Source organism: Moschus berezovskii, chromosome 24 (assembly GCF_049115385.1).
Source record: "Moschus berezovskii isolate FMDL1 chromosome 24, NW_MosBer_1.0, whole genome shotgun sequence".
Taxonomy (NCBI): domain Eukaryota; kingdom Metazoa; phylum Chordata; class Mammalia; order Artiodactyla; family Moschidae; genus Moschus; species Moschus berezovskii.
The window spans coordinates 60,132,855-60,145,223 of NC_142483.1; the positions used below are offsets into that span (position 1 = coordinate 60,132,855).

At 43.8% G+C, this 12,369-nt stretch overlaps 1 protein-coding gene across 9 annotated transcripts in view; it reads left to right on the top strand.

Moving 5' to 3' along the window:
- NEK10 (NIMA related kinase 10) overlaps positions 1–12,369 on the top strand; it is a 317,096-nt gene that overhangs the window by 88,312 nt on the left and 216,415 nt on the right. For 8 of the 9 annotated variants that reach the window (XR_008684291.2, XM_055414796.2, XM_055414799.2 and 5 more), the window contains 5 exons: positions 3,614–3,838; positions 6,747–6,886; positions 8,040–8,101; positions 10,071–10,148; positions 11,947–12,011. Coding sequence is in view for 8 of the 9 variants with exons in the window: in XM_055414796.2 (XP_055270771.2) it covers positions 3,614–3,838; positions 6,747–6,886; positions 8,040–8,101; positions 10,071–10,148; positions 11,947–12,011 (570 nt within the window). In the remaining variant the exon portion in view is untranslated. The remainder of the gene's footprint in view (positions 1–3,613; positions 3,839–6,746; positions 6,887–8,039; positions 8,102–10,070; positions 10,149–11,946; positions 12,012–12,369) is intronic. The other variant, XM_055414802.2, reaches the window with a different exon arrangement.

Consider the following 12,369-nt stretch of genomic DNA (forward strand, 5'->3'; position numbering starts at 1 on the left):
AGGAGACATGAGACGCAGGTTCGATCCCTGGCTTAGGAAGATCCCCTGGAGAAAGGCATGGCAACCCACTCCAGTATTCTTGCCTCCAGTATTCATGGAGAATCCCATGGACAGAGAAGCCTGGTGGGCTACAATCCTTAGGCTGCAAAGCGTTGGACACAATTGAAGGGACTTAGCACACACACACAAAGGAATTGTGAGTCCAGATAAGAATGGGAATGTTGGAGAGCTGGGTGGCTGAGGTGCTTGTATTGTGAGCAGAGTTGAGCATCACTAGGATGGAGTGGAGATAGCTACTGTGGGACTTACAGAAGAATTAGCCCCAGTGCTTGCCTTGGAAACAGGGGCACTGAAGGTTCCCCACTGCAGGGGCCGGTTGAAGAGGAAGTGTCTTGGAGGACTCCCAGTCTTTGGCTTGGAAATTGAAAAGGCTGTGGTGTCCTGGGTCCAGATCAGGAACATGAGAGGAAGGGCTGATCTGTGGAGGAGGATAAGGACCTTGAGTCTAGAGACAGTTGGGTGAGTGCCTGTGGAGCACTTAAGTGGCTCACTGGAAACTCCAGAGGTTGGGAGTGATGCTTGCATGAACTCTCCATGTAGGGCAGAGAGAGGGTCTGAGGCCTTAAGAATAAATGACACCATCCTGGGAGAATGTTCTGAGTGTGAGCCTGAAGGATAGGATGGGTCTCTGAAATGTCTGTCATCATCATGTTTCAGAGCTTAGTTGAACCTTATGTCTTATCCGTCATTATCTTTTATTCTCCAGATGTTCACTGAGCGCTTTGCATTTAATTTCCCTGGATCATAGTGGTTTTTTGCCATCATGTATTAATGTCTCATTTAAAAAAAATATTTATTTATTAGGCTGCATTAGGTCTTAGTTGTGGCATGCAGGCTTAGGTGCCCCAAGCATGTGGGACCTTAGTTTCCTGACTAGGGATTGAGCCCATGCCCTCTGCATTGGAGAGTGGATTCTTAACCACTGGACCATGAGGGAAGTCCCTAGTGTCTCATTTTTACAATTACATAATACGTTTCTGAAGAATAAGATAGAGCTTTTATATTTCTTTGGTCTTGAGCACAGTGCAGGTCCCTTCGTATATAGTTCAATTCAGTTCAGTTCAGTCACTCAGTCGTGTCCGACTCTCTGCAACCCCATGAATCACAACATGCCAGGCCTCCCTATCCATCACCAACTCCCTGAGTTCACTCAAACTTATGTCCACAGAGTCGGTGATACCATCCAGCCATCTCATTCTTGGTCGTCCCCTTCTCCACCCGCCCCCAACCTTTCCCAGCATCAGAGTCTTTTCCAGTGAGTCAACTCGTCGCATGAGGTGGCCAAAGTATTGCAGTTTCAGCTTTAGCATCAGTCCTTCCAATGAACACCCAGGATTGATCTCCCTTAGAATGGACTGGTTGGATCTCCTTGCGGTACAAGGGACTCTCAAGAGTCTTCTCCAACACCACAGTTCAAAAGCATCAATTCTTCGGCGATCAGCTTTCTTCACAGTCCAACTCTCACATCCATACATGACCACGGGAAAAACCATAGCCTTGACTAGACGGACCTTTGTTGGCAAAGTAATGTCTCTGCTTTTTAATATACTATCTAGGTTGGTCATAACTTTCCTTCCAAGGAGTAAGCGTCTTTTAATTTCATGGCTGCAATCAGCATCTGCAGTGATTTTGGAGCCCCAAAAAATAAAGTCTGACACTGTTTCCACTGTTTTTCCATCTATTTCCCATGAAGTGATGGGACCAGATGCCATTTGGAAAACTCAGCAGTGGCCACAGGACTGGAAAAGGTCAGTCTTCATTCCAATCCCAAAGAAAGGCAATGCCAAAGAATGCTCAAACTATCGCACAATTGCACTCATCTCACACGCTAGTAAAGTCATGCTCAAAATTCTCCTAAGCCAGGCTTCAGCAATATGTGAACCGTGAACTTCCAGATGTTCAAGCAGGTTTTAGAAAAGGCAGAGACACCAGAGATCAAATTGCCAACATCCGCTGGCTCATGGAGAAAGCAAGAGAGTTCCAGAAAAACTTCTATTTCTGCTTCATTGACTATGCCAAAGCCTTTGACTGTGTGGATCACAATAAACTGTGCAAAATTCTGAAAGACATGGGAATACCAGACCACCTGACCTGCCTCTTGAGAAACCTGTATGCAGGTCAGGAAGCAACAGTCAGAACTGTACATGGAACAACAGACTGGTTCCAAATAGGAAAAGGAGTGCGTCAAGGCTGTGTATTGTCACCTTGCTTATTTAACTTCTATGCAGAGTACATCATGAGGAACGCTGGGCTAGAAGAAGCACAAGCTGGAATCAAGATTGCTGGGAGAAATATCAATAACCTCAGATATGCAGATGACACTACCCTTATGGCAGAAAGTGAAGAGGAACTCAAAAGCCTCTTGATGAAAGTGAAAGAGAAGAGTGAAACGGTTGGCTTGAAGCTCAACATTCAGAAAACAAAGATCATGGCATCTGGTCCCTTTGTATATACTTGATGCCTATTTTCTGGTTAGTAGGTTTTTAGCCAGACCAATGGGTATACCGTGAAGATGTGACTTAGAAAGTGGTTGCTGCTGCTGCTGCTGCTAAGTCACTTCAGGCGTGTCCGACTCTGTGCGACCCCATAGACGGAAGCCCACCAGGCTCCCCCGTCCCTGGGATTCTCCAGGCAAGAACACTGGAGTGGGTTGCCATTTCCTTCTCTAAGAAAGTGGTTACAAACGGGTAAATTTCTGCAGGTGAAATTTGGCCCCCTGCCTGTTTTTGTAAATAAAGGTTTATTGGCACACAACTGTGCCTGTTGGTTTTTGTGTGTTGCCTGTGGCTGCCTTTGCACGTGTCAGTGTGACTGGGTAGTCGTGACAGAGACTGTAAGGCCTACAGAGCTACACACACTTAGCTGTTGTCCAGCCTTTACAGAAGGAAAGTTATGACCAACTCAGACAGCATATTAAAAAGCAAAGACATTTCTTTGCTAACAAAGGTCCGTCAACTCAAGGCTATGGTTTTTCCCATGGTCATGTATGGATGTGAGAGTTGGACTGTGAAGAAAGCTGATCGCCGAAGAATTGATGCTTTTGCACTGTGGTGCTGGAGAAGACTCTTGAGAGTCCCTTGGACTGCAAGGAATCCAACCAGTCCATCCTAAAGGAGATCAGTCCTGGGTGTTCATTGGAAGGACTGATGCTGAAGCTGAAGCTCCAATACTATGGCCACCTCATGCGACGAGTTGACTCACTGGAAAAGACTCTGATGCTGGGAGGGATTAGGGGCGGGAGGAGAAGGGGACGACAGAGAATGAGATGGCTGGATGGCATCACCGACTCGATGGACATGAGTTTGAGTGAACTCTGGGAGTTGGTGATGGACAGGGAGGCCTGGCGTGCTGTGATTCATGGGGTCGCACACAGTCGGACACGACTGAGCGACTGACCTGATTGACTGACTGACTGAGCCTTCACAGAAACGTGTGCAGACTGGGATGCGGAGTGTGTTAGTGCCACGGTCTGTGCGAGTGAGCAGCTCAGTGTGAACCAGGCCAGTCCGGTCCCACTGAGCTGAGTGCACCCCCACCCCCCACCCCATCGCAGGCTGACAGCTGAGCTGCTGCGCCTGCTCTGTGCCGAGCGCCAGGTGAGAGAGCAGGTGAAGCTCTACGAGGGGGTCCCTGTCCTGCTCAGCCTGCTGCACTCAGACCACCTGAAGCTGCTATGGAGTGTCGTCTGGATTCTGGTGCAGATTTGCGAGGACCCAGAGATCAGTGTGGAAATCCGCATTTGGGGTGGCATCAAGCAACTTCTTCATATTTTGCGAGGGTGAGTCAGGGTGGCCTTTTACCTGTTTCACCCTGGTTGATGAAGGCTGGGGTCTCAGCCGCTTGAAGGCAGGGTGGGCACATGCTCGGCTAGCTCCCCTCTGCTCTTTTGTCATTCCTTTTCTGCAGAGTCATTTTTACTTGTTGTAAACAGGCTCTTTGTCAGTGTCGGGAGCATTTGTCTGTTCAGCTTCTTGGTGAGGGGAGCCCTGACATGTTTATCTTTGCATCTCCAGCCTCCAGGCTAGTGCCAGGGATAAAGAAAGCCTTTACTCTGCAAATGTGGGCTGAATAGAAACCCAAAGAAAACATTTGTCGGCTACCCTTCTTGAGTCAGTATGTGCATACTGTAATCCCAACAAGTACACTAGTTACTACCGTTTTACTAAGATGTCTGTGTGTGCATATGTGTCACTCATCTGTAAAGAAAAGGCAAAGCCTGCATGACAGGAGCAGGTGTATAGTCCTCAACTGAAACAGGAGAAAATACTGTCCGTCAAATGGTTCCATGTTGCTGACCCTGGTCCAGTTGCTCCTCTTGTCTCTCTAATCTCCATGGCAGTGCTCTGAGCTGTGTGAACACCTTGTTGTCTCTCTTTTAAAAACAGAATCCAGTGACGTTCAGAGCCATGAATCTGGGGAAGGAATAGTTTGTTAAAAGAGTTGAAAACTGAAATTCTCTTGAAGTATGTTGCAAAAATTATATCAGTAACAACAGATAGTAGATATTGTGTGTGTTACATACACTGAAGTATTGAATAACAGCATCTATTGGTAGCATCAGTGGGAGAGTTCTATTACCTAAAATTATTATAAAGCATAACAGATGCTAAATTAAAGGTGAAAAGGGTTATATCTGCCTAGAGAAAGATCACACTTACCTGCAGTATGTAAATAAAACTCACTCTAATAAAAGAGTAGCATCAATTTCAATATAACCTGCTATCACATCAACGTCACTCAGACTTTGTGCTTACTGTGCCTGGTAACTCGAGACTGTGGAGCTGTGTGTCATCACTTCCATTCTCTGAGGGAACTTTCCAAAGTGTAAGAACAGACTAGAGATCTGAGCAGTAGCTTTCTTAGCAATTTCTGTCCTTACCAAAACCGAGGAAAAGATGTATAGACTGCTGACAACCTTCTTGTTTTCATGAATATCACACAAAAATCTCAAATACTTTAAAGTTTATTTATTTATTTATTTACACAAAATTCACATTTTATTTAGGTTGAAATAAACTATACAAAATTGATTTTCTTCACCAAAAATAACAGCAATATTTTCTGTATTATAATCATAAATCTTTCATTAGTATTGTGGCATAATGGGTTAGCCTAATAGTCAAAGTAACTCTGGTTGCAGATGTTTTTTCCCACTTGAGTTTGTAGGATGATGATGTTGATGGTGGTGGTGGTGATAATTTTTGTTCCATGATAGTTATTACAGCGGCTGTGGGGAGCTCTCTTGGAGAGCAGCTATTTTCTTGATGATAAAATTAAATTATATAATAGTTAAGCAATATTTCAAGGACAATGCCTACACAGAACTGAATTTAATATAAGGCACTAGTTTTCCTATTTTGTTCAAGCCATAACTATTCTTGATAGAAAACAGTTCTTTTACATCTAAAAAAAGTAATTTTCCCAGTCCACTTCTGTGGTACAATGTTAGAAATCTGTTCCCTGGAAAGATGATATATGTCAACACTTATTCTGTGTTAAGCATTACTCAGTGCTCTGGGAGAATTACGACCCCAGCTGGGTAAACAGCAACCTTTCAGAGCTTGGCTGCCTGGAGCTGGTACGAGGCTGCCAGGTTGTCTACTGGCTGGAGTATGAACAGGCTGTGTTGTCAGGGTGGCGTCCAGGAGATCTAGTCATGCCCATTCACCTGCAGTCCCAAACTCAGAGGTAGTAACTAAAAGGCTCCATGCTCTTGATCAGGCAGAGTGACCCCTGACATTCAAGTTTTATTGTAATTGAAGATCACTGATGGTGACTATCCCTAGACCTGGCTCCATTGTCTTTCCTGTGCTCCCCAAAGGAAGGACAGAGGGCCTGGGTGACTCAGGAGGGAGGCCGGGGAGACTCCATCCATGTTACATTTGGGCATATAGAAATCTAGGTAGAGCTGCTGTCATGACAAAAAAAAAAACACAAACCCAAACAAACAAAAAACAACTCTGGGCAATCATGTAAAACAAAAGGCAACAAAGCAAATAAAGACATAAATAATCTGTTGTGGAAGATGTTACACCAAGTATGCAGAAAATCAAATGCTTTGTTTTGTTGTCAATGACTGAATAGACTGCGAAGTTTATGAAATGAAGTTGAAGGTGAGATGATAGAGTACAAAGGAGAGCAGGGTGAGTGTGGAGCTGGGAAAGATGAGAGCTGAGCAACAGGCACAAAGCCAGGACCAGGGAGAGGAAGGGCACGCCCGATGACAGAACTCACGGCACCAGGGAGGGGCCGAGGGACCGAGAACCCTGGAAAATGAAGCATATGGCCGCAATAATCGTCAGCCCTAAGGTAAAGAATAAAACCAAGGGAAACTTTGCAAAGCCTCATTGATCTAATAGAAGAGAACTTCCCTAAGATAAAAGAAGACTAAAATTTAATGGAAAAAGACAAAACCCAGAATGATCAAGACCGAGATGTATTCAAGTAAATGGCCGAGGAAAAGAGTTCAAAACAGAGGTGGCTGAATGAAACAGAGAGAGATGACTCCTACATCACACTGTACACAAAAATCATGTCTGGGTAATTTGGAAGGTCAAACTATAAAGATAACATAGGAGAAAACTTTATGATCTGGGAGAGGCAAGATTTCTCAAACGGAAACCAGAAAGCACTGACCATGAACTGCCATTGGTAAATCGGCCTGTGCATTGACTTTTCTTTTTCAGAGACAGAAATTTTGTTTCTGATCGTTCCTCCATTGGAAGTCTGTCTAGTGCCAATGCGGCTGGCCGAATCCAGCAGCTTCGTTTGTCAGAAGATTTAAGCCCTCGGGAAATACAAGAAAATACTTTCTCTCTTCAAGCAGGTATTTATATCACATTATTATGTTTTATTATTTCATACAGTTTAATTTTATATTATTCTAAGATTATAAGGATAATATTAATTAGGCACAATTTATAACTATAAATGGAGAAGGCAATGGCAAGCCACTCCAGTACTCTTGCCTAGAAAATCCCATGGATGGAGGAGCCTGGTAGGCTGCAGTCCATGGGGTCGCTAAGGGTCGGACATGACTGAGCGACTTCACTTTCACTTTCATGCATTGGAGAAGGAAATGGCAACCCACTCCAGTGTTCTTGCTTGGAGAATCCCAGGGATGGGGGAGCCTGGTGGGCTTCTGTCTATGGGGTCACACAGAGTCGGACACGACTGAAGTGACTTAGCAGCAGCGTAACTATAAAAACTATGAAGTTAAATTCATGTGGATGCTTGAAACGTCTTGGTACCAGTGTTGGAACTGCAGGTTAATGACACCCCAAACTTTGCTTACCGTGTTCTGGATGGGTGCACAACTAGGGGTTGGACTCCTGGCCCTTCTACTTCCAGGTTCTGTGTCCGAGTCTATCAGCCCTCCGAAACAGTTCACACTCAGCTTGTAAAGGTTACTTTGTATGGCGTATTTAAAGTGCGCACTATTTGTCCACCCATCGTGGATGTGCACTGCGTACCTGCATCATGAGGGCCCATGCTGGGCTCGGGACGGACGGTGCCTGCCGCCTCCCCCGGCGCACAGGCGGCGTGGGGTGTGCGCGCACTTGGGTTACATGGAGAAGGCAGGCACCGGCCAGCATAGCTCAGCTGCCTTTCCCCAGAGGTGTGCCAGAGGGAAAATCAGTGTTTTAAAGCCAACTCTTTAAAAGAATTATTTCTTTATTTGGGTGCACGAGGCCTTTGGTGCAGCACACGGGATCTTTGATCTTCGTTGCGGTATGCGGGGTTTTTAGTCGCATCATGTAGGATGTAGCTCCCTGGCCAGAGCTTAAACCCGGGCCCTCTGCAATGGGAATGTAGAGTCTTGGTCACTGGTCCACCAGGGAAGGCCTAGAAAATTAGTGTTTTTTGAGGAATGACTCTGGCAGTGAAGTTCTCTGAGGCAGGGAGTGGGAGTGCTGGTGTAACCATGCAAGTGCAGACGTGGGCACGAAAGACTTGGTGTCTGGTGGTTTTCATTGCAGCCTGCTGCGCGGCCCTCACGGAGCTGGTGCTGGACGACAGCAACGCCCACCAGGTGGTGCAGGTGAGAGGGCGGGGCGCCGGGGCCACGCCACAGTGCAGGGAGCCCCCTGCGGGCGGCCCTGGTGTCCCGGATCGGGGCCTCTGTGCTCCCAACAACGTGGTCTTAAAGTATTGCAATCTCTTATCTAACATATCGGATTCCTTTTTATACTCTTGTCCTTCTCCTGTTAAGTCACTTAGCTTTAAGAGAACTGCCATGTAGGACTGATGGTGTTTATTTCTTATATTATATGCAGTTTATTTCATTCTCTTTATCCTTTTTAAAAAAGCTATTCTGAACCGCTTTAATTTGGGGCACACAGGATGTCATGAGCCAAGGATAACAGTAACTTTAAGAGGACATCAAGTTATTTAGGGTATATGCCCAGTAGTGGGATGGCGGGGTCATATGGATGAAACACAGTAAACAAAGTATTTATTGCTGAGAGACTAATTTCACAAAGCACCCAAAGCGTAATTCAGTAACCAACTAACTACATATAGAGTCATATGTATGTGTGTGGGTGTATAAATACACACATTTCTATACAACCCTTTAATGTGTTTCTGTTATAAAAGTTACTTCCTGTTTGTTGGACTTTTACAGAGGAAACTTTTTTTGGGGGGGTCAGTACATCAACTTAGAAATATATAAATTCATAATGTTAGTAAGGGTCAGGTCAGCAATGATGAGAGTCCCTGAGGAGTTCAGCAGCTCAGGGTGGCTGGTGAGGCAGGGCAAGCTCAGTCCCGTTACTGTTAACTTGCTGTCTTGGCCTCTGGAAAAGTATTCCACCTAAGCTTTGGCTTTGTCACGTATAAAACAAGGAAACTGTAAGACTAATTCGCATAATAGCTACTAAGTCAGAAAGAGGAAACCAAATATTGTATATTAACACCTACATGTGGAATCTAGAAAGATGGTACTGATAAACCTATTTGCAGGGCAGCGATAGAGCCGCAGACACAGAGAACAGACTTGTGAACCCAGTGGGGGAGGCGAGGGTGGGACAAACTGAAAGAGTAGCGTGGAAACGTGCATTGCCCCATGTAAAACACGCAGCCAGTGGGAATTTGCTGTATCATGCAGGGAGCACAAACAGCCTCTGTGACAAGCTAGAGGGGTGGGATGGGGTGGGAGCAGGGAGGGGGATTCAAGAGAGAGGGGACATGTGTATACCTATGGCTGATTCATGCTGATGTATGGCAGAAACCAGCAATGCAATAGTTAACAACACTATTGTAAAGCAGTTATCCTCCAGTTAAAAATAAATTATTTTATGAAAGACTGAATGCAGTAAGGCAGGTAAAACTCTGCACAGTTATAAATGTCCACATAGAGAATTTAGTAAATTAAGTATTTAATAGACACTAAAAAAGTACCAGTAAGGCAATACATTTTGTTCATTTCTCCATGTGTATATTTGTATTAGAATAAGTCTAGAAAGATGTTAATTGTTTATACAAATAGCATTCATTTTTTAAAATCTATTTTCTCTTAATTTTCTCCTTCCTTTTCTATACTAATTTATCTCCATGTATTGTTTAATTAACAAAACAATAAAGGGAGAAATATTTTATATATTATAATTTTTATAAATTATAATTTTATATATTATATTTGCATATATATTATATACATATATATGTATATATACATATACATATTATATTTGCATTTTATACTTAAAATGTAAAATATAGAGATATTTGGATCCCTTAACTCTGCTCCCATTTTGGCTCCTACTCTTTGTTTTTAAAGTATTTAAATCATTTTTAATTGATGTACTTTGTTATCATCTTTAATGACAGTTGAAATTTTAAGATGTGGTTATACCCTTTGATGTTTAGACACATTGCATTAACATCTTTAGTATTGTCCTGTAATATTTACTCATGGTTCCAAAATTATACTAACAGTTCTTCTTTGATGTTTTAAAGTTGTTCTTTTCTTCTTGCTCACTGATAACATGGCATCTTTATTCTTCCAGGAAAATGGTATATATACGATAGCAAAATTAATTTTACCAAACAAACAAAAGAATGCAGCAAAAACTAATCTATTACAGGTAATAAACATATCTATTATTCTTTAATATCAAGTTACTGGAATCTGGGGAAATTTTGATAATATAAGGTGTGATTTTTAGAACTTGTAGGTTAGCACTGGTCCCCTGTACTGACCGTGAGGGGAAAGTACCTGGTGAGAGAGGCTGGCATGGGAAGAAATGCTGTTAAAACAGTGTAAAAGATTTAACAGGTTTCTCCATAGGGAGATAGGTGATTTTATTTAGATATTTCTTTGCTTATCCATAAGTTCTATGTTTTAAAGCTATTGCTTGTATATCAGCAAAAAAGGGGGGAATTATGTGCTGTATTTAAGCATGGAGCACAGTCACTAGCCTTTCTCCTTTACAAAGGCAGACTTGTAAAATGGATCTCAGTAGATGAGAAGGTGCTGGTTGGGTGAGTGAAGGGGTGGAGTGGACGCCCCTGACTCCTGCTCCAGAGTGGATGAGCGTACCCGGAGCAGAGCATGGACAGGGCACGAAGGCCTGGCAGCTTAGCGTGTGCTCAGCGCAGGTGTGCGGGGATGGAGGAGGAGGGCGAGTGCCTTGGGCGAAGTGGCCTGGGGGGGAGAAGGGGTCTCATTCTGCAGGGTCTTATCTGGACACCAGGCGGCAAGTGTTCCCCGAGACACTGGAATAATAAAATCAGATTCAGAGGAAGCCTTTGCAGCTATTGGAGCTCATCCCTGTTTTCAAGTCATTAGAAAAGGAAGTAAAAAGTGACGTTTGCCTTCAAGCTGACTTCAGGGCTCTCACCCAGAATGATCGTCAGACCCTCAGTGAATTTGTGGTTGTGTCTGTGGGCTGGCAGACATAGCTACCACTGAGAATATACAGGCGTGGGGCTGAGTTTCTCTCAGGCAGCACAGAGGCCTGATCTTGCACCAGAACAGGACAAGTCCACCCTTTACTGGACGTGCAAGCTGTTAGGTCAACAGAAGGTTTGAAAGAATTTGTACGGAAATTCTCCCAGGACACAACACAGGTTCCGCACTTCTCACAGCCGCTTGCTTTCTCACCAGGCTTCTTTGTGTCATCTCATTATCTGCCTGACTTTTCCAGGCCGTTTCGTTTGCAACACTTCTATACTTAGATCACTGATTTTATGAAATGATTCCAGACTTGAATTCAGCAGACGCTAGTCACCCTTGTGGTGGCCATGGGTACAGGTATAGCTGCAGGCCCGGGGCTCTCTTGCTCTCTTTTCTCAGCGCTGCAGAATTTCCAGCGTTTATTTTTCTCTGGTGAACCCTCTCAGGCCTCTCCCGAGTGTTGTCGGGAGTGACTGTAGATGGTTCTATCTGGGGACTGCCTTAAACTTTACTCAAGGAACCAATTTGTCAAGTTGGAGTCCACTGTGCCTGTGGATATTTTTATATGTCATCATTGCTAGGGTTTATTTTCTCATGAAAACTATATAAATATTGAGGCATATGTAGCAGGCTAGAAATGAAATAAACCTTGAGCTCCTGGAAATCTTGTGACATTTGGTTTTCTCGGCACAGGAGTTTTATTTCTCGTCTCTGTGCTCCTTTTGTACATTCTAGAAAGGAACTAGTGACGGGCGCTGAATCAAACAAGGCCCAGACCGCTAGCCTTCCGCAATGCAAATACTTTTAAAACACAAGAACTCTGGTGTTGCTGTCACCTGTTTTCAGTTACGAGCTGTGTCTCCCACAGGCACCAGCCATGCTCACTGTAGAGCCATGTTAATGTTCGCTTCATGGTCATTCTATCCTGAAAATGCTTTACTTTCTTGAGCTACCATTTGAGAACCACATATCCTTCTATTTTCCAGTGTTATGCATTCAGAGCCTTGAGGTTTCTCTTCAGTATGGAAAGAAACAGACCACTCTTTAAAAGGTATGAGCTTAGAGAAATTTGGGTGACCCGTGATCTTTAGATTCAACTGTTTTCACAGTCCTGCTTTATATGCAAACAATAAGAGAAGAAAGAGTCAAAATGCAAAGCATGTATCCTCAGATTTCTTAAAATCCACAGATAAAGCAAAGCAGCCCTAAGTGATATCTTAACACCGAAAATTCGCAGAGTGACGAGGAAGCATATGAATCAAATCAGCACAGCTCTTTTCATTACCTGTGACTGCTGCAGTGTTTAGTTTTTCTCTCTTTTTTAAGACATTAACTTTTAAAATGATGAAATAAAAACATGTGCTTGTCTTTGCCCCTTCAGAAATGTCTGAAGTTGATCTAGTCATTTC